This window comes from Octopus sinensis, linkage group LG5 (genome assembly GCF_006345805.1).
Source record: "Octopus sinensis linkage group LG5, ASM634580v1, whole genome shotgun sequence".
Taxonomy (NCBI): domain Eukaryota; kingdom Metazoa; phylum Mollusca; class Cephalopoda; order Octopoda; family Octopodidae; genus Octopus; species Octopus sinensis.
In genome coordinates this window covers 107017898-107039991 of record NC_043001.1, presented here as the reverse complement: position 1 = coordinate 107039991, position 22094 = coordinate 107017898, and the positions used below count along the sequence as shown (strand labels likewise).

At 37.0% G+C, this 22094-nt stretch overlaps 1 protein-coding gene across 2 annotated transcripts in view; it reads right to left on the bottom strand.

Moving 5' to 3' along the window:
* The window catches only part of LOC115211697 (ubiquitin carboxyl-terminal hydrolase 36), an 84334-nt gene that overhangs the window by 17456 nt on the left and 44784 nt on the right, over nt 1–22094 (bottom strand). For both annotated transcript variants that reach the window (XM_029780347.2, XM_029780348.2), the window contains 6 exons: nt 21494–21571; nt 19420–19510; nt 18280–18405; nt 15940–16023; nt 12812–12878; nt 8882–11356 (listed from right to left, as the gene is read on the bottom strand). In XM_029780347.2, the coding sequence (XP_029636207.1) occupies nt 8882–11356; nt 12812–12878; nt 15940–16023; nt 18280–18405; nt 19420–19510; nt 21494–21571 (2921 nt within the window). The remainder of the gene's footprint in view (nt 1–8881; nt 11357–12811; nt 12879–15939; nt 16024–18279; nt 18406–19419; nt 19511–21493; nt 21572–22094) is intronic.

The following is a 22094-nucleotide window of genomic DNA, read 5'->3' as shown; positions in this document are numbered from 1 at the left end:
TTGTTCCCTCTGACAACGCACTGACATCATTATTAAACCGGCCTACAAAGGTGGAGCTGTGCTGGTATGGCGCGCAGACCTCTACAGGGCTGAAGCTCTCCGCCAACTCCATGACACCTCCATCTACTGCCCTGACACCACGCCCAGCTACCAACAGACGGTCTCCTCAACCATCCACGACCTCATCTCGTCCTCCCGTCTCCCCCACACCGCATCCAACCTCATTGTCCGAACACCCACCATTTACTTCCTCCCCAAAATCCACAAACCCAACAACCCTGGCTGCCCCATCGTCTCTGCCTGTAACTGCCCTACTGAGCTTATCTCCAAATATCTCGACCGTGTCCTTGCCCCCCTAGTGGCTTCTCTCCCTTCTCACATCCATGACACCAACCATGCTCTTCGTCTTTTCAACTCTTTCTCCTTCACTCCTGGCTCCTCCAAACTTCTCTTTACAATGGATATCCAGAGCTTCTACACTGTGATCTCTCACCACGAGGGGCTGTGTGCATTTAAACACTTCCTGGACCTCCGACCCAATCCTCAACCCGACACCTCTACCCTCGTTCATCTGGTCGAACTTGTCTCACTCAACTGCTTCTTGTTCGCAGGCGAGTTCTACCAGCAGATCTCGGGAGTGGCCATGGGAATGAGAATGGGCCCCAACTATGCAAACCTGTTCGTTGGCAATGTTGAGGCCCAAATATTCTCTAGTTTCACTGGTCCCATTCCCGAACTATATGGCCGTTATATTGACGACTGTATCGGTGCCACCTCACTCTCCCGCGAACATCTAGACTCCTTCCTCTCTTTCGTCAAATCTTTCCATCCTGCCCTCCACTTCTGCACTATCTCTGACACCTGTCTCCTTTCTTGACATTTCGGTCAGCATTCATCACTCCACTCTTACCACCTCCATCCACTACAAACACACAGACTCACACTCATACCTAAACTTCTCCTCCCACCCCAAATACACCAAGCTTTCCATCCCCTATTCCTCCATCTATGCAGGCTCTGTAGTGACGACCATGACTTTCAGACTCAGTCTCAACTCATGGCTTGCCACTTCATCCTACGTGGATATCCCCTCAACACTATCCATACCGCCCTTGCCAGAGCACGTTCCGTTGACTGTGCATCTGCTCTCTTCCTCCAAACCCGCCCTGCAGTCTCCCGCCTCCCTTTTCCCCTCACCTACCACCCCACCACCCTACTTCTCCAACGCACCATTCTTCGAGCTTTCCGGCATCTTGTCCAACCTGTCCACTTCACAGAGCTTTCCTAAGCGACTCCTCCCCTCCTTCAAACGAGCCCACAATCTACGAGACCTCTTGGTCCACAGCTTCTTCCCCAACCCTACCTCCCCACCTGGCACGTTCCCCTGCTCCCGCCCACGCTGCTGCACTTGCCCTTACCTCTCCAACACCACCCTCCTCACCGGCACCCATCATCGACCCTATCGCATCATGTATGTATTATATATGCATATGTAGGTATATGATTATAGACTATGATGTGCAACCTCATTATATAACCAAGGATTGGATTGACTGATTGATTAATTAATTAGTTAGTTAGCTAATTGGTTAATAAGTTGTTTGAGATATTTAAATCTAGAGTTACCTCCCTCCATTTTTTTATTTTTATAAATAAACCCTAACTCCATCACATCTCAAATATAACATTAAAATTGGATAAATAAATAGATTGTAAGATATTTTGGAGGACTAAATGACTAAGGGGTTTATTAATTAAGTGACTTAACAATATTACATGGAGTCTTGCATTTCAGCATTTTGTAAGATGGAGTCTTGCATTTGAAACAATTTGTCAGATATAATAGATTTTGAGTATATTTTTACTGATAATGACTACAATTTGGTAATATGTAGGTATAGTTATATACAGAAGACAATATGTCAGGATTATATATATATACACATATGTATGTATGAAATCATCTACATTTTGTTTTGTTTGTTTTTGTTTTATATATATATATATATATATATTGCCTAATTTGTTTTATTTTATCGGTTATCAATTAACCAACCATAACAAAGGCAAGGCCTTTCAAAACAACAGATGACCTATTAGATTACAGGACAAAAATAACCCCTCCCCACAGGATTTCAACTACTTCATAAAGAAAAAAATAACAGAAATAAACATATTCTTTTACTTGTTTCAGTCATTTGGCTGCAGCCATGCTGGAGCACCGCCTTTAGTCAAGCAACTCGACCCCGGGACTTATTCTTTTGTAAGCCCAGTACTTATTCTATCGGTCTCTGTTTGCCGAACCGCTAAGTAACGGGGACATAAACACACCAGCATCGGTTGTCAAGCGATGCTAGGGGGACAAACACATACATATATATATATATATATATACGACAGGCTTCTTTCAGTTTCCATCTACCAAATCCACTCACAAGGCTTTGGTCGGCCCGAGGCTATAGTAGAAGACACTTGCCCAAGGTGCCACGCAGTGGGACTGAATCCGGAACCATGTGGTCGGTAAACAAGCTACTTACCACACAGCCACTCCTGCGCCTTCTATGTTTATATGAAAATATAAGTTTGTGTATTATTGTTATAATTATATAATTACAATGACGCAAACTACTGCATTAATCCTCCCTTCTAAACACATCTAATACGTATGTACCAATGAGTATGTATGTACAGAAATATATATGTTTATATGTGTGTGTGTGTGTTCCTCATGTATATAGTTTCATTCTTACATAACTAAAATAATCTTAAGATATACTGATTTTATAAATTACAATATTACTCCTCTTATAATAACTTTCTCATACCTCTGTTTATATTTTTATCTAATATGAATAATATAATGCATCTAATGATAATAATTGATTCATTTGTATGCATATACATGCACATATGCATGTACATTTAAGTGTAGGTATATGTATATTTATGTATATACCTGTATATGTAAAAGTATGTATGTGTGCATTTATATTTATAACTTAACCATATGTACTTTCTAAAATCTCTGACAAAGCCTGGAAAAACACCCAAGTATTTTCAACTACTAATTACTTCAATCTACTGGAGGGATAAAGGTAGAATGAGGTATTTTTGCCTCTTGGCCGAAACAGCTGTAAGATATTATCCCAATTTCTATTGCTATATGTTATATATTTTAATAATTACTTATAATTTTATATTTTATATATTATATATGGAAAGTATATGTTATGCATGTATGTATATTGTTATAATTGTCCTTTTAGTAAATAAATAAATTGACATAATATATCTAAAAGTTGATGAATACCACCTGTTGATCCCCTCCATTTTCTTATATATATATATATATATATATATATATATATATATGTACGTATCAGGCAGTTATTTTGAGTTTGATTTTAAGACTGTATGGCCATAAATTTTTCAGCGGGCCATGGCGCCATGAGAGAAGCGTCCAAATTTTAAGGAAAAAAAGATAGAGTTGAATTGCATAAAATCTAGAGCTTCCACAAAAAAACTTCAGATTTGAATTCAGCATGCTCAAATGAGTTAAGAATAAGTGTTGGTATTAATGCAACAAAACTGTGTTTCCCTGTGAATGTAAGTGCTAAAATATTAAAGTTTAATTATGAAAATGCAAAAAAAAAAAATTACATTTCTTTGTATTTAAACAGAATGCAGTGTGACCAGAAATACATGGCATCACCAGTAAAGTCTAGTAATGAGCCATGGCAGTTAACATATTCATCTTGATATTTTAAGTTAAAAACTTTTTTTTTACAAAAGCTTTGAAAAAACATCAAAGAAAGAAGGTGTGCATTTTGCAGACATTTTATAATTTATATCTCTCTTGCTTTCTCTGGTAGTTATTTTGCTAAATTCTTCATTATTTTAAAAGTTATTCGATATAAGGATAGTGTATTCAATAGAAATATGATAACAAAAGAATAAAAGCTTTAGAAAAGGAATTTTCAACTCAAAACATCAAGACTCAAGACTAAAATATTCCGAAGATTTTAACATATTTGTTACGGCTATTTTTTCTTTATATTTATTGATCTATCTCCATTGCTATCACCTATAACAGATTATCATAAGTGGTAATTTAAGAATAAATCTCAACAAAAGTAGAAAGAGAAGAACAAAACAGAATATAAATCAAAACAGCACAAACATGAGCATTAAATGGTTATTGACAACCACATGAGACTTAACCCATAAACAGAACTACTTCACAGCACCTATTTTACCATGTCCATAACACACACACACACACAAACTACAGCCTGATGTAAATGTCTACTGTTCTATATTTTAGAGGTGAGGAATTCAGTACATTACTTACATAGGGCGGATATGTGTCTTCATCTTGTTTGCTGTTACCACATTGCAGCTGATTTACTCTCCACCCTTCATCAGGTCTCCTGGTAGAATTTTGAACCCAGGGCTGGGTTCAAAATTATACAACAAACAATGTGAGGACACATATCTGTCCTCAATGCAAATAATGTAGATGTATAGGTTTTTTTTTTTTTAGCCTAACAGTATTTTGTGAATCTATTACTTATTACCATTTTTTTGCATTTACGTAGTAACCATTCAATGTAAAATTATTTCATTCCCCTCATCACATTGGTTTCAAATTTTGACACAGGGCCAGCAATTTCGGAGAGGGGCTAAGTCAGTTACATCAACCCCATTGCACAACCGGTACTTATTTTATCGACTCTGAAAGGGTGAAAGGTAATGTTGATCTCGGCAAAATATGAACTCAGAAATGCAAAGATAAACAAAATGCTACTAAGAACTTGGCCCAACAGGCTAACGATTTTGCCAGCTCACCACCTTTCTTTCCCCTCATTACATTAAAGACTCAGTCAACAACCTGCATGACTTGACCAAATCCATAAATTTTTCGGTCACTGGAAAAAAAAAAAATCTGATTTTCTCTGTTCTGCAAAGGATGATAATAGAGATAGCTTATCTAAAGCAACAGAATTATTGGCTGCTTTAAAAAAAACACACCATTTCAAATAGTAGTAACGCATGAACAAAAAACTATCAAGAAAAGAGATAACAATTGTGACTAGAACTTTGTTATTAAATCGTGGTATACAAAGAGATAACTGCCAAGTTGCTTTCTAAATAAATGCTCAGAATTCAAATGTTTAAATCCAGAATCAATTCCACCTTTTCATCAGATCAATTCAATAAAATTGGTAGTTGGCAGTCAAAGAGTATGGTGAACCTCAAGAGAATGATTTTATAAAAGAAATTTCAAGTCCCAGTAAGAGAATAATCAGAGGCAGTCACAATAAAATGAATGAAATTACTGATGGGTAGAGAAGTAGCACACACACTAAGCTGCAGTCACATTCCAGAGAATGTGCATTACCTTCTCCTCCAAGACCATCAGCTTACACACCTTCATGCCAGTGAGACATGGACGAGCACTGGGGAAATAGACGGAAAGCTAGATGTCTTCCATCAAAGATGCTCGAGATGGATTCTGTGAACATACTGACAAGAGCACATAACCAATGAAGACATTCTAAAGGAAATCGACAAAAGACCACCATGTGAAATCATCACGGAATGAAGGTTGAAACTAGCTGGACATATAGTTTGGTTACCAAAACAATACCATTCTGAAACAGCTTTCAGAAGGATACAATGGAGAGAGAAATTCTTCTCCTTCATTGTGTCTGTCTGAAAGCTGTTTCAGAGAAGACCAAAAACTTTATGACACACCTCATTGATAAGCAAAATGCGAAATGCTAATATTGCATGGGTGGAGGTAAAGAAAACTGCAGTCAGCAGAAACCTGAGTGTAAGCTTGCAGCCCCATGTGCTCGAGAGCACAGGAGCAACACACATACTGATATATGTATATATATAATATATATATATATATATATATAATCATCATTTAACGTCCCTTTTCCATGCTGGCATGGGTTGGATGATTTGACTGAGGCCTGGCGAAGCAGCAGCTGCACCAGGCGCCAATCTGATCTAGCAAGGTTTCTACAGCTGGATGCCCTTTCAAATGTCAACCACTCCAAGGGTGTAATGGGTGCTTTTTACATGCCACCAGCACAGGAGCCAGTCAGGCGGGCCTGGCATTTATCATGTTCAGATAGCACTTTTTACATGCCACCGGTACAGGGGCCAGTCAGGGGGTATTGGCATTGGCCACATTCGGATGGTGCTTTTTACATGTCACATATATATGTTACATCATTAAAACTAAAATACTGACAGCACAAAGCATATCTATAAAACAAACAAAAACATAAAAACCAAATAAAAAGAGTCAAAGATTACTTTTTAATAAATGCATCTGGTTAATTTTCAAGTTCTAAGCATGGAATTCTTTACACAACAAACTTGTAATTCTTAATATGAATGTTGTCATAACAAAAGTGTTAACACTTTAGTAAACACCAGGAATTTCTTAATTCAACTTCCAAAATGAAGTCTTTTTGTCACAAGACCACAGACTCCTTACAGAAACACTGATCTCTTTCACTGAAACTTCCATGAAAACTTATTTCCATACCTTACAAGATATTCACCAAAATCTAGCCAACACATTTGTCTACAATATCAAAATACATAAGAAACTAAATAAGTTTCCATGACTGTGTGGTAAGAAGCTTCCTTACAAACCACATGGTTCCATGTTCAGTCCCACTGCATGGCACGCTGGGCAAGTGGCTTCTACTATAGCCTTGGACCAACCAAGGCTTTGTGAGTGGATCTGGTAGATGGAAACTAGAGGAAGCCTGTCGTATGTGTGTGTGTGCGTATCTTTGTTATAACAATTGGTTTAGTGTGTTTATATCACCATAACTTAGCAGTCCAGCAAAAGACCAATAGAATAAGTACCAGGCTTTCAAAAACAAAAATACTGGGGTCGATTCCGTTGAGTAAAAATTCTTCAAGGCAATGCACCAGCATGGCCAGTCTTATGACTGAAACAAGTAAAGGATTTTAAAAAATGAGTTGACAAAATTATATTCTTTTTCTTCTTCAAGAATTACTCCCCTTCTACAGCATATTTCACCTTTCTTTTTAGCAGACCAAAAATATGCACAAGAAGCATGCGTACATTCCCACTTTACTTTAGATATTTTGAGCTATTCTCTTAACCACTCTTCCATCATACTTTACAAAACATCCTCCTCCAGACAGGATTTACAAGAGTCTGGTTATTGACATCTGCAGGTGTTTGAATTTGCATTAAGTGAACTAGAACAAGTCATTTATAACATCACAAAACTCACTGCATTATTTTCACTTCACTTCCCACTTCTTCAGCTTAGTGATAGTTTTTAACCCTTTCGTTACTGTATTTATTTTGAGATGCTCTGTGTTTCTTTCAATTACTTTAAATATAAGAAAGAATTTAGTAAAATAACTTAGTTATCATTCAGCTAGTGTTAGGAACATAAATTGTGACTAAGGTTTAGTGGAAGATTCTAATTAAAGCCTTAAGAAAACAAGGCATTTGTACAACAGAGCCAGAGCCGGTTTCAGCCGGGTTGGTAACGAAGGGGTTAAACATTTACTCAAATGTTTGAATAGGTGTAGGCATGGCTGTGTGGTAAGAAGTTTGCTTCCTAACCACAAGGTGCCAGCATCAGTCCCACAGCCTGGCACCTTGGGCAAGTGTCTTCTACTATAGCCTCAGGCCGACCAAGGCTTTGTGAGTGGATCTGGTGTTGGTGTGTTTGTGTCCCTGTAACTTAGCAATTCAGAAAAATATAGTAATATAATAAGCAGCAGACTTGAAAAAATAAAGCAAGTAGTGAGGTTGATTCATTCAACTAAAATTCTTCAAAAGCAGTATCCCAGCATAGCCACAGTCTGCTAGCATTCTCTATAAACAAACCTAAGACCAGGTATATATTTCAGCAGCTTATAACCACATCTGACTCTACTACAACAAAAAAACTGTACTTAAAATCAGGAAAGACAAGATCAAGACAAGGTTTTCTATCTACACACAAAACCCACCCAACACATAGCAAGAACTTTTTATAGTGTTAGATACCAGTTATTCTTAGTATTCTAGATACCAGTGCAAAGCTTAACACTTTGAATCCTTTAAACTCTATCTGTTAGCTATCATACGAAATGCTAATTAAGACTCAGACTAACTTGCAAAGCATGGATGTGCAATAAAAATTACAACAAAGTACATTAAAGATATATTATTCCTACCAGACTGATTCATGGAATACAAATGTGTGTGTTTGCATAAATATGTGCATGTGTATATGCACATGTATATATTAATATTCGTGTGTGCAGATATATGCATTTATATGTATGTACATACATGAATATATGTATAAATGTATACATACACGTTTAGATGTAAGTATGTATGTATGTGTGTGTGTATACATACACGTTTATGTATGTGTGTGTGTGAATACATACATGTTTGGATATATGTATATATATATATATATATATATATATATATATATATGCAGACATACATGTTTAGACATATGTATGTGTGTACACACACACACACACAAAACACACGTGTGTGTATATACATGTATGTGCATAGTTGGGTAGATAAGAGATGAGAATGGGTAAGAGGTAAAGAGAAGTAGAGAGAGACGTACACTCATAATTATAGGGGTTAGCCATTTTGCAGGAAGAAAGGAGGAATATTATGCGGAATATCATGCTTAACTATAGATCTACTTTAGAAAAAGTGAGGAGGAAACAAAATATTAGGCAAAAAAAATATATATATACAAAGTGTGCGATGGAATATTAAAAAATGAACGGTGCCCATCAGTAAAAGATAAATGACCCAGCTCAGCCGCAGCTAAGAAAACCAACTTACCAGATTGTCTGGCATGCCTGCTCTCCATATTGGCTCTGGAGTGTCTGTTGGGCTCAGCTGACAACATTGCCCCTTTCTCATTAACCCCAGAGCTTTTGTTCTCTCGCTCAGCAAGAGACAACACAGATCTTCCTGATGACTTGGAAATTCTATTCTCCATATATGAAGAGGACTGATTTTTGTGATAGTAAGGTTGATTGGAACTATCTAGAGATTTAGAAAAGCAGTCTATTAAGTGTCTCTTAGAATGGCCATCAGTTCTCGTGCTGGATATTTGAGCAGAGCTTGGAAGCGATGATAACCTATTTACAGTGCTTGCAGTACTACCAGCAGATTTCTCACTTGAACATCCAACCGGATAGCTCAAGGATTTTTCGTTAGAGTTCAAAATTTTATTTTTGGCAGGATTATCCTTGACGGTGCTAACAGAAGTCTTTGTGGACCCCTCTCCTGTGGACCATGTTAAACCCTCTGTTACACAGCCATTGTTTCCCTTTTCAACAACTGGCCTCGGTGCCTTTGTAGTTTGACTCTTTACTATGTGTCTCTGGTGTGATGGAAGTGGTAAGAGAGGAGGCTCAGCTGGACCTTGTAACAGTGATAACACCGAATCAACGGTTTCTTTGCTAACTTTCTGGTTGGCCTGAGAACCAGTATGACCTTTGGAGAGCAGTTCCTTTGAAGATTCAGAAACTGTTTCCCGACTGGAAGAAGAAATTAAACTATTCCTAGAAATGTCAACAGCGCTAAAATTCTCTTTAGTCCTTTCAACCCACTCATACTCGGAAGAATCTATTTTTAAATCTTTTTCACGGAAAAGCTGAGCTGCAGAAGGATCTTCGATACGATCATCACCAAATGATAGTTCTCTTTTATGCTTGTGCTTTTTATGTCTTTTCTTTCTTGGTGATCTTCCATCAACATCCTCCTCCTCCTCAATTTCCCCACGGTTCTGTCTGTTCTCTTCCTTGTGACGCTTTCGTTTGTGCTTTTTGTGTTTTTTGTGTGAATGTCGGCCACTAACAGCAGAAATTTCAGCATGGCTGGTGTTAACAAGTGTGTTATGTGGCGTAGTTATCACTATAGGAGTTGGACAAGAAGTTACAACATTAGTGACATTAGAAGTATTAAACATGGTTGACTTTGATTTTACAGGTTCTGATGGCTTTCCAGTATCTAGTTCACTTGTAGACGGAGGTGTTTTCTTTGGTTCCTCTTTAACAGAAATTGTCGATGTCTGTTGGTTACAATTTTCCTTTGGCAACAAGTCAACAATATTAGAAGAAACTGTAGTTGAAGTAGAACACTCCATCACTGAGCTACTGTTTCCAGATGTTGTCTGAATGCCACTGTCAGAAACTGACTTAGAAATAGCTTCTCTTGTTCCTTCCAGACAAGATTCATCTAGTAAATTACTACTACTACTACTATTATTATTATTATTACTATTATTATTGTTGTTATTATTATTATTATTATTACTACTACTACTACTACTGGCCAAACTCTCTTTACTTGTGACACTCCAGCCTGCTGGTTGCCACTCAGGTTTTGTACTAGTCGAGACACTGCTTTTATCAAACACATGCCAATCTGTTGCACAATTTGAACTAGTGATAGCAGTCGATGCTGATGCCGATGAAGATAAGCTAGGTGAAGATTCTTGAGATGGAAGAAACAAGTTTGCAGGTTTCAGTTTCCCTGTAGCAGATGTATCTAAAGGTTGTGAAACTCCAGCAATGGCAACAACTGAGGTAGCTGTTGAACAGACGGTACTAGAGGTACTTTTTTCCACAGGAGAACATTTTGACTGTGAATGTCGACTGTGCAGCTTCAAGGTCAAATCCTTGTGTCTTAAAGAAGAAGATAAAGAATATCTATCAGGAGAACGAATATCTCGAGAGTTAGTTCTTTCACGATTAGTTGTTTCTAAAAGGTGAGTGTTTCCTGGAACAGAGGTGGTGGCATTTAAACTCTGGTCAAAAACCACTTTATCATCATTAGAAGATAAATCTAACTTAGTTTCACTATGTTTAAAGGTTTCACTACTAGCTTTGTTCTTTTGATGTACGTGAGGAGGTGAACAGATAGAATTGCTTTTGTTCTCCTGATCAGATTCAGAGTCACCAGTATAAGGAACCAGCTTGGAGACCTCCTCTTCATGCTTGCTCACCACTTTAATGCTTCCATTAGCAGGTTTTTCAATTGTGGTTACAATACCATTTTTTATCTGCATTACAATCCTAGGTTTGGCGTCCCCAGTCTTACTGCTGCGGTCAGAAGCTGACTTGGTGCCATCTGCTTTTGCAAAACTACTAATACCAAAAGAGATTTTATCACGTTTGTCTGGCAGTGGAGTAGCCTTTGAAGCATTGCTATTGCCAGTGTCTACCAAAGACTTTGGGGAATACAAGGTCTGAAGTGTATTGTTCTTGCGTTGAAGTGCCGTGCCAACATCATTCAGCACTGGAGACCCTGGAAGTAAACCAAGTATGCTTAATAAAACAGCCATGAAAATCATGACATGAGGAAAATTTAACTAAAACATTAAGCAAACTGGTATAGTTGATGCACTGCTCCTCTATAAGAGAATTGGCAATGTTACGGCTTAATTAGGACACTAAAATTAGCTGTAAAGTACTAGAAAAGTGTTCCATGCCTTGGTAATCATTGAATAAGAGAGAACCTGGTAAAACTGGTCTAAAACTACCCCGTCTAATGCAACAAGACTATATCACTTATTTAATGAAATACTGAAGATACCTTTTCTTTTTAAAGTCAAGAAATACTGAAAGCTTAGCTTGTTATTAATGGAGCATAGCCATCTAAAGTAAACTCAAAACTGAGTTGTTAAAATAAGATTGAGTTTGAAAAAAAGAAATTGTGAATTTGCACTTATAAATTAAAATGTATCATTTCTATACATTCGCCAAAAAAATTAAAAACAAAAAAATCAAAGATCACTTATGTAATGCTTAACAGACAGATATTAACGATTGAAAACTTGGATATGAATCATCCAGTTTTTTAGTGCTTACTTATAAAATACAAATATACACAGACACACAAGTTACAAATATATTAAATAACTAAACAACATATCAAGGAATGCAAGAAGATAAAATGACTTAAGACAAGGTAAACATGAGTAGTTAAGACAATTTAATAATAGGTGTGGCCACAGCCAACTGGCTGGAACCAGTAATGGTCTAATATTTGCAGTAATTAGTAATCAGTGAAAACAAAAATTGAAAATTAAATATCCAAATTGACAACTGAATGTAATACACAGGGGATCAGCAGTAAATGATTATCAACTTTATTTGACTTGGAAGATTTTCAGCAGGGAGGCAGAGAAACTTACAAAGACCTACCTTGTTATAGAATAAGAAATTACAAACGGTAAAAAGCATTCCAATTTATACCATCATTTAAGATCCAATACTTTCATTCTACAGATTAGCATCCTTTTTTTTTTTAAAAATAAAGTTCAAGATTAGGGACATCTTTTAAATACAAAGAAAAAAAAAACTGTATCCTTGAAATTATAAGAATTGTATGGGAAAACTTTCAGGCAGTAGGCAAGCAAAAATTGTAATTACTATCCAGAGTTCAGTTGAAATGCAAATAGAGACTAACATCTAGAAATTAAAATTCTCATCAAGATGTGGTTGACCAGCCCTCATCATGTCACCACCTTCGATAAATATAACTAGAATCAATAATGAAGTGTGATACTAGTCAAAACAATAGCTGCACAGCAAATGAAAAATCTCTTAACTATTTTAGTTGAAATTTAAAACACTATTTTTAGAATAATATCTCATCAACAAAATAATCCTTCATTGATGACTACAGACAAACATTTTGTAATCTCACTTTATAATATTAAAAAAAAAAGTGAAAATTAAATTTAAAAAGAAAACTTACTGTGGGACCCATTTACAACTCTAAAATTAGTTTGTAATGCTGGCATCTGGGGACCAATAAAATTTCCCTGAAAAAGAACAAAGAACTTGAATTTATTAATTCAGGAGAAAAAGGCATAAAGCAAAAACAAGATTTTCTTAAAAGGAAATATTTAAAAATGGTTTCATATGTTCATTTACCAACAACAATTTTCATATAACTGATATTTTTAAGGAGCATTCAAGATTACTGTCATATGTAATGCTTATCTATTCACATTGTTTCTCTTTTTAGAATGAAACTGTTGGGAAGGCATGAGAGGCTGGATCTGGCCAGTTTGAACATAAAACAGGTAGAATATTTCAACCTGATAAAGCCAGTTTAAATGCTAAAGGATTAAGTGTCAAGAGTTAGGTTGAATTTCAAGTTTGCTACAACTGTGACATTTGTGGCACAATAAAAAAATTCTGCTTGCATCAATCTGCCAAGCTGATAGAGCATGCCACAGTTCAGTGCTTAATGTAAGAAATGATATCATTATCCATTTCACTAACGATGTGCATATGTCTAAACTTGCATTAAACCTCTTGCTATCAGAGGAAAATGTGTAAAGTCTAGCTGATAAGCAGTAATATTTCATTAATTTTATGAAATTTATCAGATACGGATGTGGTTGCATGGGTCAGAGGCAAATTTCCTATAGCTGGATGCCCTTCCTGTCACCATCCCTCACTCATTTCCAAGCAAGATAATATTTCCCTATGGCCAGAAATGAGGGACTCCCTTTCTTCAACAGTATTACAGCAGTGCTTGTTTTTAACTATTCTGTGATGTGAAGACAAGGAGACACACACACACACACACACACACACACACACACACACACAGAGTGAAAGAGAGAGAGGTAATGAGGCATATAAACATAATTAGGCTTGATAGACATACAATCTACATATATTCAAAAAGATGGTGAAGACGTAACAGGGAAGGGGCAAGGGCTATATGCCACAGGGAGATGTGTATAGTGAAGTGGACTAAAGATTGGAGAGGGTGAGTTGGTGGATGGCTTTGCAAGATTTTGAAAAGTGGGAACTAGGGGACAGGATGTAATGAGTGCGCACTGATAGAGGGAGGAGATATTAGGAGGATATGGTGTGGAAAAGGGCCTAAACGGGTACATATTGTGAGAAGGTAGGTACGTGAGGGAGAAAAATTTTTAAAAAAATTTTTGTATCAAAATTTCTCAAACAAATACAACTCATATAAATGCTTATTACAACCAGTCATCAAGAAGGATTAAAGCATACATTTTTATTAATGGTTATTATTATAATGTTAAAATTATTGTAAGTAGCACCGACATAATTAAATGTGTAACTGGAGTGACAGAAACAATGGACTATTTAGTTAGATTACTTAACATGCTGAATTTAAAACCTACCAAAGCCAATTTGACTTTTATTCTTTAGTAGTTGATAAACTGAGGCAATTAGGACAGCTGTGTGAAGATATGTATGGACGAGGACAACTGTGTGAAGAAGTGCCAGTCTCTAATGGTGGAGGGAACTTGTAGAAGTGGTAGACCCAGGGAGACATGAAACAAGGTGGTAAAGCATGATCTTCAAACGTTGGACCTCATGGAGGAAATAACAAGTGACCAAGACCTTTGGCAATGTGCTGTACTTGAAAAGACCCATCAAGCCAAGTGAAATCACAGTTGTGGCCGATTCCTGAGTCACGTAACTAGCACTCGTGCCAGTGATACATAAAAAGCACCCTTCCAGCTTCAGGCCTCAGGGAGGCAGTGACTGAGACTTTTGGCAATATACTATGCTTGAGAAGACCTGTCAAGCCAAGTAAGATCGCAGTCGTGGCCAATGCCAGTGTTTAGTAACTGGCATGTAAAAACCACCCACTACACACTTGAAGTAGTTGGCATTAGGAAGGGCATCCAGCTGTAGAAATCTTGCCAAATCAGATTGGACTCTGGTGCAGTACTCCAGCTTTCCAGTCAAACTGTCCAACCTATGCCAGCATGGAAAACGGACGTTAAAGGAAGATGATGATTTTAACACAACCAATTAGCTAAAATATAGCTGCAAATTACCACTACACATTTATAACTTATTTATACAATCTTCCATTTCTTCTCTTTTGAATCTAACATCTGCTCTTTGCTAATAATAGCAACAGCTCTTGTAAACTGTCCGGCAACTTGATAGCATCTACCACTGGTTAATATTTGATAATGCTTGAATATAAACGTTAACATTACGAAGAGTGTCACCACAACAACAATACTACTCATGAATAATTAATTCACTTTCATGACATATTAATAAGCAAGACATGTAATACTACAAAGATTGGCACAGTTGTGTAGTAAGAAGTTTGCTTCTTATCACATGGTTACAGGTTCAGTTCCACTGAGTCGAACCATGGGCAAGTGTCTTCTGCTGTAACCCTGAGCTGACCAAAGCTTTGTAAGTGGATTTAGTAGACAGTAAACAGAAAGAAGCTTGGTGTATATGTGGGTCTGTGTGTATGTGTTTTTGCATTTTTCCCCACCATCTTGAGACAAGCAATGTTGATTTGTTTGCATTCTTGTAACTTAGCATTTTGGTAAAAGTGTATGATAGAGAAAGCACTAAGTTTTAAAAAGCACTGGGGGCATTTTGTTTGATTAAAACCGTTCAGAGTGGTGTACCCCAGCATGGCCACAGTCCAATGACTGAAACAAGATAAAAGATATTTTGAGATGAAAAAGGTTTTAATATTTACAGCTACATGTGAAATATAGAAAATACTGAAACATTTTTATCCCTAACAATCAAAAAAATAATCATATTCACAAAAGAGATTTGGATTTCTTGTCAAGACCCAGAGATATTCCAGCCCTGGGCAATTACTGATTCCTTGTTCTCAGTTTCTCATCAAAAACTCCTCCTCTTCAGAAAAATAAAAAATACGAAAAAACTGTTGGATGGTAGATGCTAAAAAGAGGTTAGATCAAAATAATTATTAATGGCAATCAACTGCCATAGACTAGGATTAAATTACTGCACTAACATGAGAAATTGGCAGACAACGTGCAGCCAAAATTTATAAAAGAAAAAATAAATTAGTAATTTTGTTTTCTAAATACTTACTGCAGCTTTTTTTTCTTTGCAACGAAGATAGAACAACATATAAGCCTCTGATTCAAACACTCGTGAAGCACTCACTTCTGTCACCTAAACATAAAGAGAGAGAGAGAGACTGACAATTACCAGGGATAATCTTTATAACATTACAAACACACACACACATATATATATAAAGTTAATCCAAACATGAAAACACAAAGAGAAAACACAACAATGCGAAGATGTGGAACAAATATAGTATTATTGGATGCTCAGGAAGGAAGGGAAGAAGGAGGGTTTTACGTTTCGAGCAGAGCTCTTTGTCAGATACATAGGAAAAGGAAAGATCCAGAGAAGGGAAGACAGGAAAAAAAAAAAAATTGCCAACGGTACACACACGGTCACATTTTGATATATATATATATATATATATACACACACACACACATGTATTGCAAATATATACATATTTCCATACATGAAAGTTGTAATGTATTTTATATACCAACAAATTCACAATAACTATAGGAAATATATTCTGTGCTGATATACTGAAAAACTGACATATAGTGATATATTTATTATTCTTAAACAAGAATATTGTTGACAGAGACTTGGAAGTTTCAGCCAGTCAAGCCATTGTTAGACTGCAATGCATAAGAGTTACTACTGGCTTTATATACTCTCTATTCTGAGTACGTGAGTTTGAATGGAGTGGTAATTAGGTTTGAGCATGGATAGCCTTGCAATATATTATGTGTTTTAACAAGTTTTTGTCATATATAAAGAGGGTATATTATGACAAATCACTTATTTAAAGTTCCAGTCAGTTCATTTCCAAAATGCATTAATCTTTGACAGCATGGGTATACTAATGTGTGTGCACATACATAGTAATACCAAACAATTAATTTTAATATCTCTTAAGACATCATCACTGTTGCAACATCCACTTTTCCATGCTTGTATAGGTCAAATGGAATTTGTTGAGGCAGATTTTCTATGGCTGAATGCCTTTCTTGTTGCCAACCTTCACTTGTTCCCAAAACCAGACATACTTTTCACAGAAGACTGGAAACAAAGGACACCACTTGCTTGACAGTGACACTTGATTACAACTCTATCGTGCTATATCAAAACAAAGAGACAGTAACACACACAAAGATGAACTTCTTTCAGTTTTCATTTAACATATCCACTCCCAAGACTTTGCTTAGTCTAATATTGGGGTATATAAACCCATTGATAGGGGGTGGGGACAAAAAATAAAATTAAGGGTTTATATGCCCTAATATTAAACTATTTTTTGTAGTCTATATACAGAGAAAGTTTATAATTATATTTTTCAGAAGTAATTTTTTAAGATAACATTTTACACATTTTGGAGCAAAAACATTAAAATTACATTTTTTGAAATGAATTGTAATTGCTTAAGAAAAAAAGCAATTAAGTCTAATTATAATCCTTTCTATTACAGGCACACAGCCTGAAATTTAGGGGAGGGAGATAATTGATTACATCGATCCCAATGCTTGACTAGTACTTAATTTATCAACCCTGAAAGGATAAGTCGACCATGGCAGAATGTGAACTCAAAACTTAGTGACAGACGAAATACCTCTAAGCATTTCACCCGGCGTGCTAACAATTCTGCTAGCTCACCACCTTTAAGACCGTAATAATAATGCCTTATATTTCAGCTAAAAAATTGGCATAATAACTAAAAAAAAAATGTGGCAGAGTGGTAAGAAGTTTGCTTTCTAACCACATGGTTCCAGGTTCATTCCCACTGCATGGCACTTTGTTTGAGCAAGTGTCCAAGTGTCTTCTACTATAGCCTCAGGCAGACCAAAGTCTTGTGAGTGAATTTGGTAGACAGAAACTGAAGAAGTCAGTCATGTGTGTGCGTTTGTCCCCTACTACTATTTGACAACCAGTTTTGGATGTGTTTGCATCTCAGAAACTTAGCAGTTCAGTAAAGGAGACCAAAAGAGTAAGTACCAAGATTAAAAAAAAGAGTACTAGGGTCATTTCATTCAACTAGAAACTCTTTAAGGTGGTAACCCCGGCATGGTCTCAGTCAAATGACTGAAACAAGTAAAAGATAAAAGATACATAGTTGCATCTTCTGATATTTCTGTATTTGTAACACAGATGAGAAAACAATCAAATGGTAGTGCACAAGTCTCCAACAACAGCAGACAATACAATATAGTGATTTTAATATTAAGCTGATATCTGGACTGTATGTGGTTCAGTTAACAAATGTAGTTTAGCTTTAGCTTGTATGTTAATGCTTGATGTACACATGTAATGAATCAGGTGATACAAAACAGACTGAGAAACAGAAAATAATTTACTTACCGAACTATCATTCATGCAATACCAAGATTGGTTGGAAGGCCGTACATATGCAAAATAATGACCAGATGTACAGGAATGACCAGTATGTACAAGTACAGCATAGAGTTTATACATCAGTGATTCACCCTGAAAGAAGAAAAAGTTTGAAGTAATGGTTAAAGAATCAATCAGTTGAAATCTTGAGCAACTGGAGAAATTCTGATTCAGCTAATGGCTTAATGCTTTAGCATTCACATTAACCTGTCAAAAGTAATGCTTATTGAATTAATCATGCATTATCTTGCAAGATTTGAGATTATGATGATGTGAATGTTTCATCACCAGTTAACATCTGTTTTCCATGCTGGCATGGGTTGAATCATTGAACAGGAGCTAGCAAGCCAGAGGGCTGCACCAGATTCCAGTCTGTTTTTGGCAAGGTTTCTATGGTTGGATGCCCTTACCAATGACTTTACAGAGTGTACTGAGTGCTTTTTATGTGACTCCAGCATGGACACATTTTATGTGGCCAATGTCATTTTTAGAATGACATTGTAGGACTGGTGTGAGAGGCCAGATCTGGCCAGTTTGAACATAAAACATGTATAGTACTTTGACCAGATATGGCTAGTTTAAACACTAACAAGTTAGCTCTACTTCAGTGCTCTCTGACATTACTTCCACTCACAAAAATTAGGACAAAATAAGCAATCATCCACTTCATGGTATTCCAGTCATAACAATGCTGCCAATTCACCAAATTAAATCATATCCACAGATATCCCTTGTTTACTGGACAATGCCACAGACAGTCTTGCCAAGTAGTATAGAATAACAGGAAGTAGCAGCAAGTTGAAAGAACATGCAGAGTCTTAGTAAGTAGGAAGGCAAACAAATCACAAATGCCTTCAAGTAGATGGCCCTGTTCGATCTGTAGAAAAATTGTAGGTAGAAACTCCATAAGATGCACCCAGTGTAAGCTTTGGACATATGCAAGCAATTGAGTTAGAACTGTGCCAAGCCAATGAAGATTCATTTTGGCAAGTACACTAACACACACATATACATGTATACAATATTTGCTAATAGTACAAATACCCTGCCTCAATATATTCAAGAGGCTAGATTAGTAGAAACAACCAGATAGAAGTGGTCCCTTACCTGTCTAATACTCATATAAGGACGAAGATTAAGTTTCTCTGGAAAGCTGATGTGCCGGACAATTTTGCCAAAGTACCGGTTGTAATCAAATCTGAAAATATTGCAACAAATTAATTGAAAAATATATAATGAAAAATGTTTTTGACAGTTAGTAAGAATATTCTGTGGTCTGACAGTCAAAAGACAAACAGTGTGTTAAGAGAACAAGTAGAAAGAACAATTACAGTTCAGTTTTAATGATAAACTAAATCAGAGGCTGTCAACCATTTTTTTTATGCCTATGGACCCCTCAGATTCCTATTTTACTCATATGGAGCCTCATAGCCATTTAATTTTTAAAGAACTCTATTGTTTTTTATAATTAAGTTGAATCACTACCAGAACTAGACAAGTTCCAGGTATAGAAGCAAGGTCTAGAACTGAAGGGTCTTAGAGTTAACCTAGCAAAAACCAAAGTCTTAATAAGCAGGATGGCGAACAAATCACAAATCCTTCAGGTAGATGGCCCTGCTCGATCTGTAGAAAAGGGGTAGGTAGAAACGCCATAAGATGCACCCAGTAAAAGCTTTGGACAAATAAAAGGTGCACCAATATCAGAAGAAGGTTAACTGGGAAAATTGCTTTTGTGAGTGGAAAATGCACAGGTGCAATAAACACCAAAAATGCACAGAAAATAGACTCTATCAGCTGTCAATGAGATAAGCTAGAGGTAGTAGATAGCTTCTGTTATCTGGGTGACCGAATTAGTAGCAGAGGTGGATGCACCAAGAGTGTAGCTGTGAGAATAAGATAAGGCTGGGCAAAGTTCAGAGAGCTCCTACATCTACAGGCAACAAAGGGCCTCTTTCTCAGAGTGAAAGGCACATTGTATGATACCTGTGTGCGAATAGCTATGCTACATGGCAGTAAAACATGGTCTGTGACAGCCAAGGACATCTGTAAGCTTGAAAGAAATTAAGCCAGTATGCTTCGCTGGATGTGCAATATCAGAATGCATGTTCAACAGAGTGTAATCTTTGGCATTAGGTATGGTGTGCAAGAAAGCCTACTGCGCTGGTATGGTCATGCGATGCATATGGACAAGGACAGCTGTATAAAAGAAATGCTGATCTTTCACTGAGGAGGGAACCTGTGGTAGAGGTAGACCCAAGGAGACAAGAGACCAGGTGGTGAAGCATAGTCTTCAAACTTTGGGCCTCGTGAAGGCAATGACTAGTGACTGAGACCTTTGGTGGTATGCTGTGCTTGAGAAGATGCATCAAGCCAAGTGAAGTTGTAGACATGGCTGATGCTTGTATCATGTTACTGGCACCCGTGGTGGTGGCATGTAAAAAGCACCTTTTAAGTGTTAGGCCTCATAGAGGCTAAGTGGTTGAGCTCCTTTTGAGCGTTGGGCCTCACAGAGGCAATGACCAAGACCTTTTGCATTATGTTGTGCTTGAGAAGAAGATCCATCAAACCGAGCAAAACTGCAGTCATGGCAGATACCGGTGTCGTGCTGGTGGCACATAAAAGCACCCATTACACTCTCAGAGAGGTTGGCATTAGGAAGGGGAAACCAGTTGAAGAAACCATGCCAAATCAGACTGGAGTTTGGTGCAGCCTTCCAGCTTGCCAGCCCTGGTGAAACCATCCAATCCATACCAGCATGGACAACAGACGTTTGACGATGAATTAAATATAATTAAGAATTGTATAAACAAAACTGCGAAAATATTTTGTGCATTGTAGAAGTATAGCGAATTTTTTGCAAGTAATTTTTAACAACAAAATTTTATATTGACCCCCCAAAGGTCTTGTGGCCTCTGGTTGAGAACCACTGAACTAGGTTATTAAACGGTCAGAGTTAGAAGAACAGTATAACGTAACTTCAGTATATTACTGGTACCTAATATATAAGAGATGGAAAGATGCAAAGGGTAAACTTTGGAAGGTGGAGAAGAATGAAACTAAATATAGTATGGTATTTAATCAAATACAGTATTGTTTTTACAAACTCAAATACCCCTGATTATCTGAAAATAACAACAATCAATAAATGGTTATAGTAGCAAATCAAATCAATAAAACGAACCTTTTCAATTGAATTGTTAAAACATTGGAAGGTTTATGGATGGTAAAGCGCTTTTCAGCAACTACTTTGCGTTGACACCTGTAAAAAAATAAGGATTTATAATGAAATGCAAGTCATTAGAATTGAGGAAGATACTTTTAAAAAGAAAAAGGCAGAGTAGGACCATGCTGCTCATACATTTCCCAAAATCCTTTACAAAAAGGGGAGTCAAAACCAGGCCACAAACTCAAAAGCCCTATTTACTGCACAACCATGTCCACACTAACCACTAGGCATGTGGACCAGTGGTTAGGGTGTTGCAATCACAATTGTCAGACCAGGGGTTCAATTCCCGGACTGGGTGATGTGTTCCTGAATAAAACATGTCATTTCACATTGCTCTAATGCTATGTGGGGACTAGAAGAGACCCAACATTTCCTCTGTTTGCCATAGAAGGTGACTCCAGCATTTCGTCTGTGTGTCATAAAAGGTGACTAAACATGGTTGAGGTACGATTTGTACTGAGCTCGAAAATTCCTCACCAGCAACAACAACCCAAACAAACCCTTAGTTATGAGGGTTATCACTGGAGTGGGGCTGAGGCATCATTTGCTCCAAGTG